The sequence below is a fragment of the Acipenser ruthenus genome, chromosome 29 (assembly GCF_902713425.1).
Source record: "Acipenser ruthenus chromosome 29, fAciRut3.2 maternal haplotype, whole genome shotgun sequence".
NCBI lineage: Eukaryota > Metazoa > Chordata > Actinopteri > Acipenseriformes > Acipenseridae > Acipenser > Acipenser ruthenus.
In genome coordinates, this window is record NC_081217.1 from 21,647,900 (window position 1) to 21,670,277 (window position 22,378).

Sequence of the window (22,378 nt, forward strand, 5' to 3'; positions counted from 1 at the left end):
ATCTTATGTTGGCTGAGGCTTTTCCAAACAACTCCGTTTCATGCCGAGTGACCTCAGCCGTAAACTCTCAGCTCCGTCTCAGAAAACTTTTAGTATTTTTTTCTCCCGTGCGCCAAGAGGACTTCGCTGCCTTTCCTCTGAAATGTATTAATTTATTTTGCTTTGTATTTTCATGCTCCGTAAATGTCATACATCGACCACTGCTCTCTGCACTGCTAACTCTGCAAGCGCCGCCGCTAAACAGACCGATGCGCGGTCATCGAGACCCGCATTATCATAACTGCGCATGTCATTTGCATTGCTCTTAAGCTTCCAGCAAAATAATTGCCTGGCCGCAATACAATTTGAATTTTGCATCTGCAGTTATTTGCACTGCGCCTGCACTTACATCACCCGCTGTGTGTGCTAGATGAGCGAGAGTCAGTAAGAGCTAGCGCCATCTAGTGTAGAGTAGTGTACTGGCATGGAAACTTACCCAAACTGGCTGCTCACTGGATGCCCCCCTCCCTTCTCTTACATCTGTAAAGTCACGTTGGCTGATCTACCCTGTGTTACATATCTCTACATATAAACTAGAACTGAAGAACTGCTCCAGAACGCAGTCTTATCCATTAAACAAACCCACAGTATGGGGGCAATTATAAGAATCACTCAGAGACCACACAGCTCTCCCATTGTTTTCTATGGAGGTCAGCTGTTCTGCTATTACGCAATCAGGTGCCTGGGGATTTGATTACAAGTGTTACGCAAGCGTACTCAGTTTCAGTCAGAAATTTGTTTGATTTCCTAATTTCCGCATTTCACCAGCTGCTGAGATTTGCAAAATGTTCGTTGCCATGGAAATGAACATTACTCAGGGATCAGTATTTTTTTTTTTTTTATTGAAACTTTGAATAGCGTCATCATTTTAAAATACAAAAATTACAACTATACACATTTTAAATACATAAAAAATAAAACAGTTGAAACAGAGGTCTTTTTAAAATGTATTTCTTGTGCAAAAGTTAAATTTCCCACTTTTTAAAAGTACGGTATACCTGTGCCATATTAAATACCCTTAATATAAATTAATGAAGTGGTCTTTCTCTGCTCCACCAGCACAGAGGGAGGCTGTTATGAGAGTAGAAGAGCCTCTCTTTCTCTGCTCCACCAGCACAGAGCAGAGGGAGGCTGTTATGAGAGTATAAGAGCCTCTCTCTCTCTGCCCCACCAGCACAGAGCAGAGGGAGGCTGTTATGAGAGTAGAAGAGCCTCTCTTTCTCTTTCTCTACCCCACCAGCACAGAGCAGAGGGAGGCTGTTAGGTTAGTATAAGATTAACCAGTGAATCAGCTACATGTCTCAAGTATCCTTGGAACAATGTAAAGTACCTCCAGAACTTCCAGTGTGTCTAAAATGCAGGGTCTTAAAAGTGAGGCTGCTTCAATCAGTGAGAAGCTTACAAGAACGGTGTGAGCATGGGACCGAGGGGAAGAATATGGTACAACTTCAGCAGGGCCAGCAGAATTACTGTCATCACTTAACAGCCAAGCAGGCCCTTTACAAACAAACCCGGCCATGCAGGGGCTTCACCGGTCTGTCACTACAAAAGTGCTCTCAGCTCTCCCGGCACTGGCTGGCCAGTGGGATCACAAACACCGTGATGTCATCCCCGGATCCCAGCTTGTCATTGGCTAGCCTCCACCCTCGATCCTTCAGCACTCCGCGTGACCTCATCACAAGATCCTGGGCAGCCAAGGAGTACCTGTAAACAGAAATATGATCCATAGGGGGACACGTTATGCATGTTCATGTACTGTAGTAATAATTCCATAAATGAGGACAGCCAAATAACCTGGCTGAGCCGCCAAAGGTTCGAGTGGGCTGATAACCAATATCATGGTGAGTTCAAAATAACCTCAGGACTCTGTGAACGTGCATGGACTATTCTATAGTAATTTGAAGCTGTGTGATTTTCCCAGTCATTCTGTCGTTGGATTTGAATGAATGCAAGACAGATTCCAAACAGATTTCGCAACTAACGAGAATCTACTAATAAACGATTTCAAATGAAAACCAGCCCTAAAATGTAATTCACATTGTTGATTGACAGTGGGGTGTGGGGGTCAGTCCTGTCCTCAGAAACCTGGCACATGTATTTTTAAAACGTCTATTTTTAAAAGAAAATGAACCCAAAAAGGAGCCAGTGTTTATTTAGCCTGAAATTAAGCAACATTTTAGAAAACAAGGTAGCAGATATTTGTGTAAGCCTTTAAAGTGATTTGAATCGCGTATTTTCAAACCATGCTGCAATCAATTTCTCTTTCACTGTCTCTGAGACTGTCCCAGCACACTCTCACAGTGTATAGACACCAGACAGGAGTTTTAAAGTAAGATGTACAATTTTCAGGTTCTTTCTTTCTGACTCTAGTAACTTCTCTCTCCAAAATTCAGAGACACGTGAAATTAAAGTGAAAAACAGGGCCCAACAGGTAAACCAAAAGAGAACGTGCTCTCATAATTTGCATGCTGGCTCACAGTGCCACCTTCTGGTCACTGAGGATAAAACAGACCAAAAAAGAAAGTTTGAGGTTATTGGTGAACTCCTGTAGTCAATTCCACTTTTTGTCCCCATTTCTGCTATTTGAAGACAGAAAAGGTTGCATTTTTATTTGAAAATAATTTATATATATAAAAAAACAATTCTGTACATCTTCTCTTTGCTATGCAGGTCTCAAATGTGCAGTTTTGAAAGAAACACAAAGTTATAGTAAACACTGATATATAAAGAGATCTCGGTTTGCAATCCATGCTACGATCTCTTTAAGAAATCCTAACCAACCTCATGGGGTCATTGGGCTCAAACTGTGACAGGAAACTGCTGACTGCGTCCGCCACTTCCCTGTCTGTGGTGACGTCCCACAATCCATCGCTGCCCAGCACTAGAACATCGTCAGGGCTGTGCTGGTACTGGGTGACATCATACACCTGTACCTGCGGGACAGGAAACAAAACAGGGTGCGCTGCAGTGAAACTGAAACCGCTTTTCAAAACCCAAACCAAATTCAAATGAGTTGAAACCTTTCCTCGTTCAAGTTAGAAACTAAGCAATGATGAAGGCCGATAAATATGGTTTATATGGGGGAAAAAATGTCATCCTTATATGAGGTCATCATGCATTTGCGTCTTCCATGTGTCGCATAAATAATTATTTTTTTATCCGTCCCCATAAGAGGTCGCTATGCACGAAAGGGTCAACAGTGATTTCTATTACTTAGGGAGAACTAATTAAAAAAAAATTAATTTAATCCTTTTGTTCAACATTTTGTATTAGTTTTACCCCTGTTTTTCTGCCAAATTTGAAATTCCCCTCACTTCTGTGAAACAGCCAAGGACCAAGATTAACCACCGTCAAGTCAACTGCTTCTTTTCACCCTCCGAACCTAAGCAACTTATGTTACCAAGCTGCTGAACCCAGGAGTTGAGCACCTGACCAGCAGGGGGTGCTGGAGTGCAATGAGGATTTTCCTCCCTAACCCCGAAGGGGCACAAAGGCCAAAGCAATGCCACTGTGGGTCCACCCCTGATTCACCCTGCACTGCGTGTGGTAGTGCTTTTACTAGGGGAAGTGACCATTGCTTGTCGCAGTGCTTTTACTAGGGGAGACCCAGCAATGCTACTCTGTTTAACCCCAGCTGTGCTCACCTCTGGACAGCAGGATAGAAAGGGTTTGATGTGGATATTGGAGCTGTAGACTTTCAGGTCATGATCCCCGAGCCCTCGGGTCACTCCTATCGTTGCCATCAACCTCGCCTGGAAAACAAACAAACAAAAGGGGGTAAATACTGCCATTGAGAAACGTTAGGGACCAAACAGTGTGAAGAAAATTAAAAAATATATATTTCACCACCAGATGGCACCAAACTCTAATTTAAAGAAAAAAGTTTTTGGGATGAGAAGCTGGTAAGTTTTTTATTGTCCACACAGACATAATCGAGAACACCAAAAACGCTGTGACTATAAACCGACTGTTATTTTATTTAACATTTTTCTAAGACACACAAGACCCCGTTATCTCTAGTGAAAGGGCCTAGCACTCAGAATGCATAAAAATGTTAAAGGAGGGATTTAAAATAAGCTTCTCAAATGTAACAAAAAAAAAGTAAATGAAGATTTACTAACCATCAAACTGTGTAAAATGAAATTACCCTTTTGCCTTCTCCGTAAATAAGTGGGAACTTCAGATCTTCCTCCTCGATTGTCTTATATGCCCTGAAAGAAGCACAAATCTGGCATCACAACCGATTAACCATTCGCACTCTTCAACAGCCTGATCAGTGCATAGGAATGCCATCAGCTTGCAGCACTACCAAACCTGGAGACCATTTTGCAGAGCTCTACATTTAAGTATTATTTTTAAACAGATTGGTCTGGCAGAGCCCTCGTTCCCTGCTGTTGAATCGCACAGTAATCTTTACCAGCCAGTCATTGTGTGATCTCGAAACAGCATCTTCTTCCCCAGTTCCTTGTGCTGGATCCTCCGTGGAAACTCGATGTGTGTAAACTCATTCCCGAGGAGCTCCGGTTTCAAGAAGCCCTGCCAACAAAAACAACGGAGAAGAGCTCGGAATAACCTACCAGCTTCGAGAAATCATTCATTTCAGCGGTGACTTTCAAGAACACATTTCAACCAGAACTACAAAACACTCAACTGTGCTGAATTTAGAAATACTGAAAGAAACAGACTCATTTAAATGACAAATGTTTAGACTAAAAGACACGGGGAAAGGCTTGACTTTTCAAGCACTTTTTGGGTCGCCTCTAAGCAGGGCCGGCAGCAGGTTTTTGTGCCCCCCCCCCCTCCCCTTTACCCCCAAATAAAAAATATTTTTCTATCAAAAAGGTTTTCATAATCAGTAGTCCCTCACTAAACTGGACATGTTTGGAGACATGAGTTTAAAAAAATGCATTTGTACACATAACTGTACAGTGTAAAAATAGTAAAAGATTATTTTTTAATTGAAACTAAATGACTGTAGCGCATTTTCTTTTTTTACTGTTTGATAACAAACAAGCTACCTTTCCTACATCAATATCTTCAGAAAAGAATTCCTTACTAAATACTGCAGCCGCTGTCTCTCAGTTTCAGGGGTAAACTCACTGGACATTGGGATGACTTCTTGGTTCCTGATGATAATAGCCCTGCAGTGGGAAAGAGCATTGGAAATGACACAATGATATGTATTGCATACACCCCTAAGCACTGCTGTAAATACAAGAGTAAAGCTACTGGAATCATGAAACACAGATCACTAGACCACTGCCTACCAGCCTGGATTAGGCAAACTGCATTTTACTTTAATGTGATCAGTTACATTGCCTGTATTTGTGATGTATGCTGTCCACATGTGCTACAGAAACTTTTGATTTATTCTGTAGATGATAGTCGCATTTGCGCAGAATATGGTGTTTGTTTTTTTTAACTGTTGGTATAATAAAATAAATAAATATCATGCTTTTAAAATGAATGGTTGGATTTTGTATGATGTGGTTCACGAAACAAGCAGACTGACACTGCGTCAGATTCACAACACTGCCGTGTCTTTGTGCTTTGTCAGCGGTCCATTTCTATTTATAATTCCATAAAGAGGATGTAGTTCTCTCTGTAATACATTACCATGTGATATATCATGTACAGTAAGTTATATGTGTTTGTATATGTAGTACATCCAATATGCGAAAGGCACATGACACTGGTTTGTGAACCTGGACTCCAGTTAAACACACTGTTCTAGTTCACCTGCTGTCTCCTGCATTGGCTACATACAGCTTCCCCACCATATGAAGCACAGTCAGTGCACAGCAGCCCCCTGTGATACTGTGCAAGCTCCTTTCCCTTTCGATCTGCTTATCCTTCAAATGACAAAAGAAAAGAGGAAGCACTCAGAACACTCTTTCACAATCCGCAGGGTCTTGTGATCTGCCCACTTCCCCTTCCAAATGTTTCATGACACAAGGCCACGAAGCAAAAATGGCAGAGGCTTTATTGCGAGGAAGGATTTTTTTCCTAGCGGTTCTGAAGGGTTCAAATCAAGCCCTGGTGGCCATCTGCATTACAAATACAGAGTGCCCAATGACTTCCTCCCCAGTGTAGACTGTCCAATTACGTTCCTTCACCGCAGCTATTACCCTCAACAGCTCAGCTGCACTGAAGATCAGTGGGCGTCCCCTGATCCCAAGACCAAGCCAATCGCCTCTTTACACCCAGAAACACGAGAGCAGATGTCAGAGGTCTTCTTCTAGTTTAACATTTGTATCAGTTTTTCGTTAAGTATATGGAAAACTACAAAGCGGTGTGTAACTCAATATGGTATCTTTATTCAGCAGGTTTCAATCGACTTTATGAAGCAAAATGAGTTCCTTCTGTAGGGTGATGCTAAACCTTTGGCCATAGCTGTATGTGCAATCTTACTCCAATGGTCAGACAGCATGATTGGGACCTGGAAACAGATATTTAAGGTCACTGAGTTTTTGACCACGATGAAAATGTTTCACCCCTAACAGTGATTACAGATTTCGGAATAATTATTACCATCTGTTTGAAAGCGTTCTCTATTGCACCAATGACCAGGCTCTCCAGCGACACTGCCTTCTCCTGGTGAAACCGCTCCACCGGCTGGGCGCCGCCCCCCTCCTCTGGGGAGGATGTTTTCCTGGGCTCTGATGTCAGGGGTCTGGCTTCCTCCCCCAGGATGATCGAAGGGGCCACGGTGGGGTTGAGGAGCAGCTCCATGATCTCCTGGAGCTGATCGCAAATATGGACATGCAGAAGCTTGGAGGCCATAATCGCAGCCCCTGTACCAGCATGGCCATCAAACAAAGCCCAGAAATGAAACAGGACCCCATTCGCCTCCTGAAACACAAGCAAAGTCAGTCACTTAGTCTCCCAACAATTCCAGTCTCAGAACTGCTGCTGCCATTGCATTCAAACTGGACTACGAAGGCTGAAACAGCAGTGGAAACACTATCAGAATGGTGCAGCGCCACGGTCAGTTTAAAGCAATTGCAGGTAACAAAGCAATGCCATGAACCCTACCCACTTTGCACTTCCTTGAGACATTGTGTAGCGTGATGCAAAACTTTTGGCCATAGCTGTACATTTCATCACATGTCACCTACATCCTCCCTGGCTTTGAGTGTGCTGCTGTGCTCCTTGGAAGTCCCCTTCTCCACACACACCACCCCGCAGCAGGCTTGGTCTTCATTCAAGGAGCTCTTTCCAGCGTTGATTACTCTGAGAACACACAAGCAGGAGAGCCCATGACTAGAGAGACAAGGCTGCCCTGAAACCACAAGACTACTGCTGCTGTTAACAATGGAGCCTGTGCGTTTCACCAGTCATCCACAACTACTGTACAGTGCTGTGTGTGTGTGTGAATATTACAAGATACTTCTGGCTAGCAATCTGGTCTTCAGCTTTGAAATGAACCAACATTAACTTCACCATTGTGGGCATTGAGAAAGTTTTCCAGTTGAAAGATCCACCATTGGGTTTGATAGAGTGCTCTAGATTGTTTCAGCCAATCGGAGCACAGATGAATCTATTAACTAACTAACACCGACTGCTCCAGGGCTTATATACAGCACACATTGTGCAATTTCCTTACTGTTTGTTCCGCCATGTCATTAGCACTAATGCATCCCAATGCTGCATGACGCCAACATCCTGCTTTCCACTGATTACAAGTGGCTTGCTATTATAATCCGGCTTTGAGATAACGGCATTTTCAGGCAGCCGAGGGAACGGCATAAAAGCTGACGAGGCGATTAATCCGATCAGCTGTTGAACTAGATTTGTCATTTTGCAATCAAAAAGAACGAAGCATTATATATTTGGGATTTTTTTGTTGTTGCTGTTGCGTGGGGTTGAATTGCACTTGAAAATACAGCAAATACCCCAGCTGATGACGTCTGGATTGTAGTGCTGGAGTATATAAGAAATAGCATATGTAATCATCTGCAAGAAATTCCACATAGAACACATGCAGTATTCCTGACATCCACTGGGAGTGATGCAGATGTGCTTAGATATGATCTAAGAGCTCCACTGAGGCCACAGCGGTGCTAGGGATGCAGTGACTGAAACAGAAGATCATGTTTAATCGGAATTTAAACATGAATACATTGCTGATATTTCATTGCTGTGCCAAGTTACAAAGTGAACCATTATTTTTTTATGTCTGCCTACAAAACGTAGCTATTGTTTTTCAGCCTTTCCCTTTCAATATTAAACCAGGGAACAATCACTTGATTGTCCTCCTACATGTGTCCAAATCTATCAATAACGTCCCGGATAACAAAGCCACAATAATCGTAGTGCCTTGGGATTCGTTGGTGATCATCTGTACAGTAGCTGTTTTGTTTTGGGAAGAATTTAATGGTGTTTTTAATCTGCTTATGAATCAGACGTCGGCGCTGGAGATCTGGAAACGGAGAGCTCATGAAATGAACAGGAACAGGTAGCTGAGTTTCAGCTATAGATCCACAGAGACTGTGCAGGGTGGTACAGGAATACCACAGGCCTCTATCAGCAGACAAGAATGGAACTGATGCAAACGGAACACACACACACACACACACACACACACACACACACACACACACAGAACAACTTATGCACTGAAATTATGAATGATGTCAAAACTATACTGTGCTGCATTATATATCTTCAGCAATGTATAACAGCGTTTTAACTATCCAATATTTCACTTTTATTTCTCTAAGTGAAACACAAAAACATATTTCCCAAGCGTAAGGCATGGAAACTGAGGACTTTCTTTAACGCAGTACCATATAGCACGTTTTAAGATAATGTGTTTCTTCCAAAACTGCACATTTCAGAGATGCACCCCTGTGACACTCTGCCCCTAGTGGATGGAAGAAATACATGCACCAGGGGTAGACTGGCTCCAGTGGGACCGGGTAATGCAGGGGTAAGTGAGCCCTTCCACTCCTGGTCTTTGTTCCAACCCTGTTCTAAATTGTTTAGTTGAACCCATTAACCCTCCAGCCAGACCCTGAAGCAGTGGGATGGTCCTCCAGCACTGCGATTGGACCGCCCTGGGTTAATGTGTACAAAGTGATTCTGAACAACAAGAATAATACATTAGTCACCTATGATAGTTCAGACCAGTACCTACAGAAGAGGAACCAAGGTGTTACGTTTCCTCTTTCTACCCCCCCACCCCTCATGGTTATAGGAATCTCGATTTGAGAAACTCCGGTTCAGAAGAATTACTGACTCGAGCTAAATTGCAGAAGCACACACTCTCTGCTACAATTACAGTGAGAACAACAGACCTGCTTCAGAGTTCCAGCAGCGTTGCTTATAAACAGCAAGATGCTGCAGTAAAAAAAAATGATCCAGACTGCTACTGCAACATTTTATATGTCTATTTCTACATGTTAACTTTAATATTAACTTGAGAGCGGATGTTGGCAAGCTAGCGGCCTCTGGAGGACAAAGGGCAGTCCTACAGCTGTGAGTTTGAGCTCACCGCACCAGTAGGGGTCACTGTAGAGTGATGAGAAGTCCCCTTTTCTCCCTAACCCGCAGGAGACAAAATCTTCTTTCCATTATATCTTTTTTTATATATTTGCAAGCGTTCTAAAGAATTCTGAGACCTGAGAACCAGAACAAAACTGTCTTAGTTCATACAAAACAAATTATAAATCAACACAATATCTGAGCAACAGCACACAAGGCTACTAAAAACAATTACTAAGAAAGCTAGTTGCTTTTTAAAATGACAGTATTTTTATCTTCTAAAATGCGCTTTTTAAAAAAAAACAGTATTGAAGTCTTTTCATTCCACATGACTTTAATAGCAAATTATTTTTATAAACAGATTCGAATTTGAAAAGCATGAATTACTGACCAGTTCACTAATATAGTTCCTTTCAGTCTTTCGACACAAACAGTACTGTGTAATGGAGCAACTTTTCACGTCTTGACCGCGGCTGCTTATCGTCATGGTAACAGTCTCTGCACTTCCTGTTCTGGTGCCCTCAGACTTCCTGCTAATGGTGTTTTGGTACATTGCTATCACTGGATCAGCACATTCTGTCAGAGACACTCAACTGTCACTTTAGGTGTTATTTAAAAACCTCAAGTGCTTGAAAAGTAAATAATGAAATCATTAAAGAAGGTAATATCAGTCCGTGTACAGTAATCTTCTAATTGCCTGTTACTGTAATTGCTTCATAAACAAACCTGTAGCCCACCCCATAATAGCATGCCTGGCAACAACCTGGAGGCTGTGTGGTCCGGTGGTTAAATAAAGGGCTTGCAACCAGGAGGTCCCCGGTTCAAATCCTGGCTCACTCCCTGACTCACTGTGTGACCCTGAGCAAGTCACTTAACCTCCTTGTGCTCCGTCTTTCGGGTGAGACGTTGTTGTAAGTGACTGCAGCTGATGCACAGTTCACACACCCTAGTCTCTGTAAGTCGCCTTGGATAAAGGCGTCTGCTAAAATAAATAATGACTGTGCGACTCCCTCTACACACCACGCAAACCTGTGCTCCCCTGACTGTGTGACTCCCTCTGCACACCATGCAAACCTGCGCTCCCCTGACTGTGTGACTCCCTCTGCACACCATGCAAACCTGTGCTCCCCTGACTGTGTGACTCCCTCTGCACACCATGCAAACCTGCACTCCCCTGACTGTGTGACTCCCTCTGCACACCACGCAAACCTGTGCTCCCCTGACTGTGTGACTCCCTCTGCACACCATGCAAACCTGCGCTCCCCTGACTGTGTGACTCCCTCTGCACACCATGCAAACCTGTGCTCCCCTGACTGTGTGACTCCCTCTGCACACCATGCAAACCTGCACTCCCCTGACTGTGTGACTCCCTCTGCACACCACGCAAACCTGTGCTCCCCTGACTGTGCAACTCCCTCTGCACACCATGCAAACCTGTGCTCCCCTGACCATGTGACTCCCTCTGCACAGCACGCAGTCGTGCCTTCACCAGGTGATCCAGATTGAAGGAATTATTTCAGTAGCCAGAATCCCTTTGAGGACAGTGAATAGAACAATCTGAACCATGTTATCGCAGCTCTGAATAATCACAATAACATATCAAGCCTTTGTCTGAACCCTTTTTATCTCCGGTTCATTAATTCATTTTGAATTTCCTACTTAAGGCAGGACAATAGACTTCCAACGTGAAACAGAACAGCTCCTCTGGGGTGGTTTCCTAGGTGACCACACGACAGATCCCACTACACCTCCTGTCTTTTATAAACGCATGCAATTTAGAAATCTTCACTGCAAGATTAAAATCAGCTTTTTACAAATTGTATTGAAGTATAAGCATGGCCATTTCAGGGCTTGAAACTCACACCAGCGAGACAGAACCGGATTTTGAAGTTGCCTTCAGTTTAAGAGCAACCTAAAAACCCCGTCCCGCCCCAAAGTGTTCCGAAATTATGGGACCAGGTGGCAACCCTAAGAGCCATGCAGTGGATTGGAAAGTGTGTTTCAGAAATGTATCCCTGTATTTCTATACAGCCCCACAGGTGCAGTTCCCTGTGCGGCTGTTCAGTATTGTGTGTTATAAGAAACTCTATGACCTGTAGCTGTATTAGGGCTGTGTTTTCTTGGTTGCTTGGCGTAAATAGCCAGGTTTCAGTTGAGAACAATAATCCACTTTTTTTTTTTCACCAGCATACCTGGTGTGTCTGCTAGCTGTGATTAAAGGTGTGTTTCACACTCCGAGCGCTATTTGCCACACCTGCAATGACAGGGCATTAAACCCAAGAAATGGAGCTCCTCTTCCTTAAAAAGCTGACACCCTGTCTGACAGCTTTCATTTGCTTTTTAATCGAACCTAAAAATAATCTATACGTATTTTTACAGGAGCAGTCTTTTAAAACTGGGAAAGCCTCATTCTAGTCGACTCCAAAATTCAATTTGAATAAAACACTCAGAAGTCTGTTTGAAGAAACTGAAACCCTTGAGTAAGTGGTGGTGGTGGTGGTGATTACCTCTGTGTTTAAAAGTCTACCTTTTTATTTCACAGTCGTCATCTTTTCCTAACTGTATTTCAACTTCCCGTTAAACCATTTACGTGGGATCAGGTGTGATTCTATTACCTGTTACACAAGAACTTTATAGCGCTGTGGCTGAACAGCGAGACATGTTAAATACATATTAGATAGATACAATAAGATAGTGAGATACATGCTTAGAAATAAACCAAAAGGACATTTATATTATACAGAAAGGAATACACTGTAATAACAAATAGTTTCTAAGTTTTTTTTGGAGGGTTTGTGGAGCACTTAAACCCCAACATGCATTTAAATATTCATTACCAAGTCGATTTTAATCTAAGTGCCGACATTTAAATAATAATTGCGCACACTGTGTCTGTACAAAAAAAATATCCAGATGAACTAAATATCCAGATGAACTTTGCCCACTTACTCTGCGTATCCTGAACGCCACAGCAGTTTCCGATCTGCCCCGGAGGTTAAAATCGGTCTCCTAGTGTGATCAGCTGAGTACTGTAGATCTTCAGGTGTAAGCTGCAAAAACTCGGGTCTGGAGTACGGAAATTTCAAAGGTAACGCTTCTCCTTCGTGGCCGTGAGCGGCTCCAGGACCGTGATGATGGCTGTTCGCCCGGACCCCCCCGACGAAAGTCGACATTGCGTTTTTAACTTTGCTGATCATCCTGTGTCTGCAACCAGCAAGCAGGTACAGCACGTTAACTCAAATCAACACTTTCACATTTACCAACAGAGCTCAGATCCCTTGCAATTGAGGAAGCGCAGTCTGTCTGTGTAAATACTGACCTCATATGACGCGTGATAAAGTCTCTCTCTCTCTCTCTCTCTCTCTCTCTCTCTCTCTCTCTCTCTCTCTCTCTCTCTCTCTCTCTCTCTCGTATTATTTCAAAGCCATGCACTTCAAAGCAACGGATACAGTTTATACAAATGCCACAGACAGTACGATTCTAAATCTGGAAGTATTTAAGCTCTAAACTGTTTTATGCTTATGGTGTAAACTGTTAAGAACCGCTGTAACATTTTTGCTACTTCGTCAAAATCTGACATGTATAAGCGTCAAATTTTGCTACCTTGTCAAAATCTGCTACCTGTACCAAAATTTAATCTGTACCTATAACTAAAATAATGTAATACAATTAACTTATTTTCAAACTAATATCAACAACATGACGAATAATAATAATAATAATAATAATAATAATAATAATAATAATAATAATAATAATAATAATAATAATAAGTATGCTACTTTTGCAAAACAATTTTACAAATGTGTACTTGAGGTTGCTTATAGTTTACAGAACACGTATTTCATATCCAAAGACAGGTATATGTTTTTGAAGGCCATCCTCGGTCTGGAAGGAAAATAAATAAATAAATAAATCTGTCATGCGCAGTGCAAGGGGAAAATAGTATGGGCAAAGTAGAAACATTTGATCGCATAAAGTGACGTGACAGCGGTGGTTCTTACACAGAGCCGACTTCTCAGCGTGTTGGTGTGTTTCACATACCGTTGTCAATGTGCTTGTGATGTAATTTACTACACAGTTAATGATGTAACTGTCTACAAACCCTTTCCATTGAACCCTTCGTGATATTGAGTCTATCCGTATGTTTTCCTTTATTCATCTGTATTGTGTGTATATACACAGTATATAGGGAAGATGGTTGTTTTATATATAAAGACACATTTCAAATGGTTTGCTCTACGCTATCCACCGCTAGCACAGAGTCCGCTTTCTTTGCTGGATGCATCAGTAGTGACTTTTTGTGAGTTCAGTGTGATAAGTAATACTCTACTCATAACAAGCGTTTGTTTAAAAGCTCTTCGCTGCCATCTAGCCTTTGATTTATGTATTACAGAAACTTGTATCGAGTGCCCCCCGATTACTACGCGGATATTTGCAAACGCTGTTTGCGTAGATCTTCTGTTGTTAATAATATCTCTTAAACGTAGATTTGACAACGAGTCTGAACAACAGAGTGTGTCATCATCACCGGTGGGAATAAGAGCAAACTGCTATGCAGTGGGAGTCTGCATATTAATGAGAGACTTCAGCTCCTGTTATGAAGATGTTTGGTTACACTTACTCGCTGCATGAAGTGTTTATGTGTGTGTGTTTCTGTAAGATATATGACTTGGATAACACATACAATTAAGGCCTATAGTCTACCAAGGACTATTCTCTAATTGCATTCAAATAGCAGTGAATAAATCAAAGGAGAAGCGTCCTTTAATGCCGGTAAATAGCCGAGTCTGTTTCCAAAGCCCGTTATTATGAGTCTATTCTGTCTTTGTCAGAATCTGCCAGGATTGTTCAGAGATAGCAATCCGGCTGGTTTTTTAACGTTATTGCTTGAGGGTTTATTAATATGTATGGCTGGTTATTAGTTTGCGTGCTTCTCTTTCAGTTCGGCATGAATCATTCATTCCCCTAGAATCCGCACAGAGACAAGAGGAGCTCCCGACTTGCGTCAGACAACGTGTATCAATTTAATATGAAGCGGAGATGAGAGGCAGGGATCTCTGCTGTCTCATCGATGTGCGCACGATCAAACTGAAGTGAAAGCTTTACTGAAGAACACAAGGCAGGCCGGCTTTGACTTACAGTGTCACAAGATCTGCTCTGAAAGTCTCTGCTGTTAGTCAAACTAAACGTTCTGTAGAATGAAGCCTGGGTATGCACTGCTTTACACACCCCGGGTACTCTCCAACAGACCCTCTCCCAAGGACATTATGCAAAAGCAACTGTACTGTATGTTTGCTACCACTAGATGGTGCCAAAGTACAAGGAGAATGATTACAACAAGCAGTTTTATTTTCCTGGTTTCAGCACCTGACACTCCTATATTTAAAAGAAGTAATTGCTATTTGCAGAAACTTTAGCCGATCAAGACAGGGGCAAGCCTACAGACTTGTACAGCGTATTGTGACAAGCCACAGAGCTACACTAAGCAAATCACAGAAACCTTCAATGCTTGCATATGTGGTCATACGTTATGACTCATACCCACTATTAAGAACATTCTTCACCAGTCAGTGCATGTCAGTGTGGTAGCACTAAGGCCAAGAGATTGAAATAGTTATAATGAGACTGCTAAAAAATATTGATGAGTACAGCTCTGTGAAAGGGGTCCACAGCTATGTTATTGAAGAACAAAGTGTAGACGACTACATTATAACACCTCTGATTGACAGGCTGAAACTATGAAATTCCATTGCCACACAAGGCTGTATCTTACTCACACTGCGGTCAAAGAAAGTCATGGTCTTCTTTTGGATGACTGATAATGCTACTTGGATGGGTAAAACAGTTGCAGGATTGCACACTCCTGATTTTCCATTGGCGATGGGGGTTGTTGCACAGTAGGATTCACACTGCGTTTTTCAATCCATTAATTTCCTATCTTCTGCGTCGAGGCGTCGAGGTGCAAACCATGTTTCCTACCCCCCTTAGCGCTCGCTTCACAGCTGAAAGAAATGCAAAGAAGCGATCTCCTGTAGCTCCGTTACAGCAGCCCTGTGGTGTGCTAAATAAATCTAATTGAAGCATATTTAAAGGTACTGAGGTAATGAAAGATTTTAACGAGCAGCCCACCCCCCATCATATTATCTATTTAGCACCAAATGGATGAAATAGTTGAATATGTCCCGTTCAGTGGTACTACCACCCCTTTAATAAGGCCACCCATGACTGGTCCCAATGAGTTTCACTGTATCTGTTTGTCTCAGTCATGCATCATCTCCAGTTCGGTCTGAACCTCACACAAAATCCCTTCTCCCAAATCATTTCAGAAAAATATATTCTATGCCAGTGACAAGCGAAACCAAGCGCTTATCTGCAGTCTTTGTCAGTGAAATAAATTCAGGCATATTTAAAGAAAAATGTTAATAACTCACTATTGATCCAACAGAACCACACACAATGCTTGTGAACAACATGAATATATCAAGCAATTTAAAGGCATTTGTGTACCTTTAGTAGTTCCATGTCTTCCATGCATTCACAAATCTCTCCAAAATATATTTCCAGTACAGTACTTTACCTTTTCCTAGGCAGACACATTCATTGTAACAAACAGATGGCAAACCAAGACTAGGCATCCAGGCATTAACCTGGTTTTAAAATCAGTTGCAAAGCACGAAATTATTCATGACTCCTGTCTCTTGTGTTAGAACACATTGAAATAATCTTCTTAGGCGTTGGGTATTACAAATATTCATCTTGCCTGCGGGGTTTACCAATGCAAATGCAATGCTTATTTTAAATGAGATTTTTGTTTTGTGTTTTATCACATGGCACAATCTAATATAACATGTGGGAGAATGGTTTGAAAAGTCACTCCCAATGAAAGTGCTTTGTAAATCATTCCTTTAGAGACCCGTGATGGTGTCAGACAATCGATGATCTCTCAGAGATATGGCAATCGAATGTTCACCCTGTGCCCCTAAAGCGAGGCCAGGTGCCAAAACCACGCAAGCAAGTCAGAACGCTGGGATAACTGTCAACTGCTATTATTCTCTTTTAAAAAAAGAGAGTAAGGCTTTTAAGACTTCTCTGTGTGTCTCCCCTCCATGCTCTGCCATCAATACATGTGTCTGACCTCCTTTACAGAGCCAAGTTGTGCTCAACAGTCCCCATAGAGAAGAATGCAAAGGCTCTCAGCTGTACTAGAAATTGATTTTTTTTCCCATCTAAAAATATCAGGGAAAAGGCCATTAAAACACTGGCTCTGTCAACAGCGAAAGCTAATGCACTTGCAAGGCCTGCAAGTGTTGGGCTCAGGAAGATCTGATGAGTGGAAGAAGTGCTACCACTAAACTGTGAAAGAGCCTCAATAATGCATCGCATGCGTATTAGATGCTGTCACTGTTCAATAATTCAACAGGTTACACAAAACTAGATGACCGTTAAATGAAAAGCAAACGAAATCCATTAACAGGACCTTTGCTGAACACACGACTGCTTTCAGTTTTACAAAAAAAAAGTACATTATGACTTTGGAGACCGGGCTAAACAGGAGCTAAACAGGAGCTGAACCAATATACTCCAGAATAAGGAAGACAGCGTTTAAAGGTTTTTAAAAAGGAGATCACAAATGACCCTAGCGGTTATTAAAAGCACAGCCGCCAAGACCAGAAGACACAATGGTATAAACCCTTATAGAAGTTCCCCATAGTGGAAATAACGCACAGTGAAAGCATTGTAAAGCATTGGTAAGCATTGTAAAGACCAGAGAGGGCATGCATATTAATAAAAACGGCACACCATTGTAAACCATAGTAAACGCATTGCCCTGGGAGAAGCATGGGAAAACTGTAAAAGATACCGGGGTGAACTTTTATCTATGAGAGGGTTACCAAGCCCCGTTGTTGTTGTAGTGGGATCCTTTAAGTGTTGACTAGACCAGGCTCTGGAGTAGATCAGCTACTAGGATAAGCAGTTGTTCTTGTATTTTTTTTGTATTACAAAAAAGGGCAAGTGAATAATTAGATCACTAGGCGACCTAACTCCAGTAGTGTTATTGCATTTTTTTTTTATAAACGGCACCACGTTGAAAGGATAACGACAGAAAAATGGCAAGCTAATAAATTGCCATGATCCACCCTGCAAAAACATTGCTGAAGTGCTTTTAGGAGATAGCAAGTGGAGGCGAGAGCCTAAGTGCGGGAATTAAATGGACTTCTGAAGCCATTAGTCATTATCATAGAGCAACAGCTTTAAACAAATGCACTGCCGCTGGAAAGAACATCTTCACAACACTGCCACTTACATATTTTGCCAGCTGTATTAATGTTTGTATATTCTTCTCATCAGCATTAAAATATTTAATCTAAACTCTCACTGTGTGGTATTAATTATGACTCAGGCAGCAGATTCAAAGATGAATACATTGATGTTGCTGAACAACCTGGAGAGTTTGACACATGCTGTCGACATTAATGCTATCAACGATAAAAACTGTACGCACTCCTGCTGGCATCATTTTTACAGTAAGATCTTCAATAGTGACCCGATTGAAACAAAACATATCATGCATTATATTAGTGCATTTAGACCAATGGCGTTAATAATTAACAGTGAGGGTGATAATACGTATACAGTTGTATGCACTATACACATTATGTTACTGTAATGTACAAACACCGCACAATAAATACACTACGTGTAAATATACGTTTACCAATAATAACGAGTACTGGAAACTTGCTATAACAGAGTGTTCCTGTAACGGGTTAAAAAACAACGTGCAGGTCAAAACTCAAAGAAAAACATGTATAGCTATAAGTTATAAGCCATAGAAAGCCGTGATATTGATACCACGCATTTAATTGATCACAGGGACCTGTTGCCTCCGCTTACTGATTGGTTGTTTTGGTTGGGTGGAAGGGTAATCCCCTACTATCCCACACTATCGCTATGCAGGACGCGTCCGCAGACCACTCGGCCACATGCTTCTTGATGCGTATGTGTGATGCGTCACAAACAGTATGCATGGCAAATAACAGGTTTTTATACTGAGCTGTGGCCGCTAGGTGGTGCTAGGCCACTGCAGGATTATCCTCTCTCTCTCTCTCTCTCTCTCTCTCTCTCTCTCTCTCTCTCTCTCTCTCTCTCTCTCTCTCTCTCTCTCTCTCTCTCTCTATCGGTCCCCTGAGGACTTCGAGATGTTGAATGTGAATTGTGAACAAACCCGGCTTGATAAGCATCTCCGTGGTTCTTCAAATCCCAGCATCTGTTTCTAACCACAGAACAGAGGCCGCCAGAAAACACCGTCTTCATCAGTACACTAGTGCTCAACGGTTGTTTTGAGGGACCATCCCAGGACAGAGGGGGGGCAGTTTAAGCTAGCACTGCATAGTTTTTGGTGAGCTTATTTTTTTTTTTAAACCGTATTTCTAAAATGAAGTCTTGATAAAAAATAAAAGCAATTGCAATAGTGGCAAAACAACGTGTGGAACTTTGTAAGGGAACACCCGGCGTACTTAAGGCTGACTTGGGCTTTGCATTTCAGGATAACCACAATGCAACTTCTTCAGCTGCAACGAGAGTGATGCGGAGCGTTTCTGAGCAGGCATTGTTTCAGATTTATGCTTTTTTTCTGATGGTGGAAAACAAAAGGAAAAAATTGTGGGTGGATTAAAAGAAACGTACACACGGCAACAACAACAGGTAAGTGTCCGACGACTTGTTTGAGAACAGCAGGTAGCCAGACTGACTACAAACGCAGCTCTCCTGCAAAACATATTCTTGACTTGGCTGGACACAGGAGGCTCTTTCTCCAGTAGTTCTGTACAGCACTTTTTGCGATACCCATTTTATTCTCGTTCATTATATTTTATTAAAATGCACACAATTACTTACAATGAACGATACCAAATGCAATATTTATTGCAATAGATCCGACCTGTGCATTTCGTGTGTATATATATATATATATATGTGTGTGTGTGTGTGTGTGTGTGTGCATCTGCCGTACAGTCGTCATTTAGAATGAAAATATTTATTTTTAAACGTTTTTTATTATTATTATTATTTTTATTTTAAACAGACCAGAATGGTTTAAGCTGGGTTTGATTGTGCTGACGTGAGTTTACAGCCGAGGATAATTGGATTATGCGTGATTAATAATAGTCTCAGCTCAGCTCAAGTATTGCAGCTGTTGTTCTTTTATTTGCATGGAAATGTATTCATGTAATATTTGCATGAAATATTAGATAACATTTAATTCCATTAGTCCCCCGGTGAGAAATTGCTTGCGGTGGGTTTGGAAACTTCCCTGACTGGGTTTAAAACTATCCCGGGTCTCAGAAACAGATACGCGGGTGGATTTCAAACAAGGTAGATTAAACTGTGTTCCGATCTGGACAAGAAGTGCGAAAGCAGTTTGCTTTTTTAAATACCAGCGCACAGTACACGTTTCATACGGAAATTACACCTGTCACTTCAGGTTCAAACAGAATAATTCATTCTGACAACTATTTATGCAACACACAGAGAGGGACCAGAACAGACCATTTGAGCGGTGACACTTTAAAAACAGCAGCTTTTAAAGATGCACGTTTAATTCTTCGCATGTTTAAAATATCCAATATTATATTTACTTATAAAAACGTTATTCCAATACAAAAATAAACGGCGTATATATCTTTATTTATCTAAAAATATAACATCGCATACTTACCTCTTTCTGCTGCCTACCTATAGCTAAAACATTCTTAGGTTATGTAAACAAACCGGGGAGCTAACACCGGCTGTTTTCTGATGCCCCAGAGAAGGGAAGGCTATTAAAAATGTAGAAACGATTATTAATAGCTTACCAGTTAATTTGCTCAAGGTTACCGCGAACTGCCGTTTTCCTACGTGTTTTAGCTTTTAATAAGTCGCGTGGTTCATTTTCATGTAATTATTATTGTTTTATTATTTTGGTATCTTGATCGATCGATATATCAATAAATGTAAGTAGTTGTGCTTCCCGCACGATTTCAATTAGGAGACTAATGCGATTCATTCAAGGTAAATATCTGAAAGCTGATCAACTCTTTTCTGAGGTCAGGGAACAATTAACTCAACCATCATCATCACATTGTAACCCGGAGAACATAATTTAATTGCAGCGCAGACCGCTTGGTAGCGTGAATCCTAATCCTGTTATTTTAATGCTCTCTTCATGATAAAGTGAGTGACTATAGAACTTCTTTAAATTTGCTGACACGGGCTCGAATGGTTAACAGTAGCCACCGGCGGCTTTAACGTTACGTTTCTGCAACAGATAGTTTCCTAAAGTACTTTTTTTTTGTTTCCTGCGCCTACCTGCTAAAAACAATACAAACTGACATCACACAACAATCCACTATGACTGAATATCACACTAAAGTTATGTTTTCACACGCACATGTGTCAGGGTCATACATTGGAACAGCACAGTGTTTTACAATAGCATTCTCCACACTGAGACCTGCATGAACCTGCTTGCAGAGGGAGGGGAGGGCAGTCACTGGAACAGCACAGTGTTTTTCAATAGCATTCTCCAAACTGAGACCTGCATGAACCTGCTTGCAGAGGGAGGGGAGGGCAGTCACTGGAACAGCACAGTGTTTTTCAATAGCATTCTCCACACTGAGACCTGCATGAACCTGCTTGCAGAGGGAGGGGAGGGCAGTCACTGGAACAGCACAGTGTTTTTCAATAGCATTCTCCACACTGAGACCTGCATGACCCTGCTTGCAGAGGGAGGGGAGAGCAGTCATTGGAACAGCATATTGAGAATGGGGTTCAGTGAACCAGCTCAGGACTGAATGCAAGGGGTGTTCAGGTCAGGTTTGAGAGGCTCTTGTTTGCTGTGAGGGGGCTTGCTCTTGGAGAATGAGTGCTGTGTCGTTTATCTATGTGTATTATAATACAAATCCATATGTATAACAATAAGATATTGCTCTATCCCATACATCTAAATGCACATGCATATCATGTGGTTCAGTTTTAGGTATGCTAGTATTTTTTGGCCCTTTTTTAATACGGACAGTCTTAAAGAAATAGGGAACTGGACAATTGAGTTGGCTGAACAATGAAAAACATATCACTCTTCAAGCTGCTGCTTTGGACAGATGAAGGCATAAGAGACCCATCATGAGGGGGAAAAATGAGGTCTGGGAGGGAGAGAGAGGGAGGGGAGAGAGGGAGAGGGAGAGAGAGAGAGGAACAGAGAGAGAGAGCATTAAAAAGGTTTAAAAAAGGATATCCTAGATAAAAATGAAAGAATGATTTGAGGAATCATTTATTGATGGTCGAAGCTTTTTGTTTTGCGATCCTCCTTCATTAAACATTCCCGGATCCATTCATCTCCCTGGCACTCTTTTTGGAGCACCTTTTTCAGTTGTATTCCATTTTCTTGCTAGCCAATGCTTTAACGTTTAATTCTGGTCAGCTTTGGCATTTTAACTGGTCTAGCTTCCATGCTGAAAGTGCTTGTATTTTTCAGTAATTGGGAACATGGAGATTTTGAAGCATTGCGCTACAGATCAATAAACCACTTCTCTCTGTCGCCTTATTGTAAGGTACTTTAATGGTATACATTAAAAATGTGAGAGAATGGCTAACATTTTACTGCTGTTTCCATTAAGAGACTTTCTTCTTATAACATTATCGCTGGCTACATTTTCTTGCGTTGAATATCTTTTGATTATACTTCAATTTAGGCTATGCAAATGAAACTAAGTGTTGCTTCCTGGTATCTTATCAATTCCAATTAGAGCTACAGTCAGCCACCAATTTCCTAGTCAAATATCTAAATGGCAATATTCAGTGCATTGAGAATGCT

General features: G+C 41.6%; 2 protein-coding genes across 2 annotated transcripts in view; one reads left to right on the forward strand and one right to left on the reverse strand.

Annotated features, from left to right (window-relative positions):
* Positions 1 to 850: 850 nt before the first annotated feature.
* LOC131702043 (protein phosphatase 1H-like) lies at positions 851 to 12,854 on the reverse strand. The gene is made up of 10 exons (XM_059003508.1): positions 12,475 to 12,854; positions 7,158 to 7,272; positions 6,571 to 6,891; positions 5,779 to 5,891; positions 5,096 to 5,180; positions 4,457 to 4,575; positions 4,187 to 4,250; positions 3,684 to 3,791; positions 2,821 to 2,972; positions 851 to 1,743 (listed from the first exon to the last, which is right to left on the reverse strand). Exons 1-10 carry the CDS (start codon positions 12,720 to 12,722, stop codon positions 1,596 to 1,598), a joined length of 1,473 nt encoding a protein of 490 aa, XP_058859491.1. The 5' UTR covers positions 12,723 to 12,854; the 3' UTR covers positions 851 to 1,595.
* Positions 12,855 to 18,710: 5,856 nt separating this feature from the next.
* LOC131702138 (chemokine-like protein TAFA-2) overlaps positions 18,711 to 22,378 on the forward strand; it is a 36,892-nt gene continuing 33,224 nt past the window's right edge. Inside the window, exon 1 of the mRNA XM_059004213.1 lies at positions 18,711 to 19,233. The gene's annotated coding sequence lies outside the window, so the exon portion shown is untranslated. The remainder of the gene's footprint in view (positions 19,234 to 22,378) is intronic.

Coding starts and splice junctions, on each gene's coding strand:
- LOC131702043 (XM_059003508.1), bottom strand. CDS start 12,722: ATGATCAGCAAAGTTAAAAACGCAATGTCGACTTTCGTCGGGGGGGTC. Junction 5,181..5,778: donor GCCAATGCAGGAGACAGCAG/GTGAACTAGAAC, acceptor TTCCCACTGCAG/GGCTATTATCATCAGGAACC. Junction 2,973..3,683: donor TTCTATCCTGCTGTCCAGAG/GTGAGCACAGCT, acceptor CCTGTCCCGCAG/GTACAGGTGTATGATGTCAC.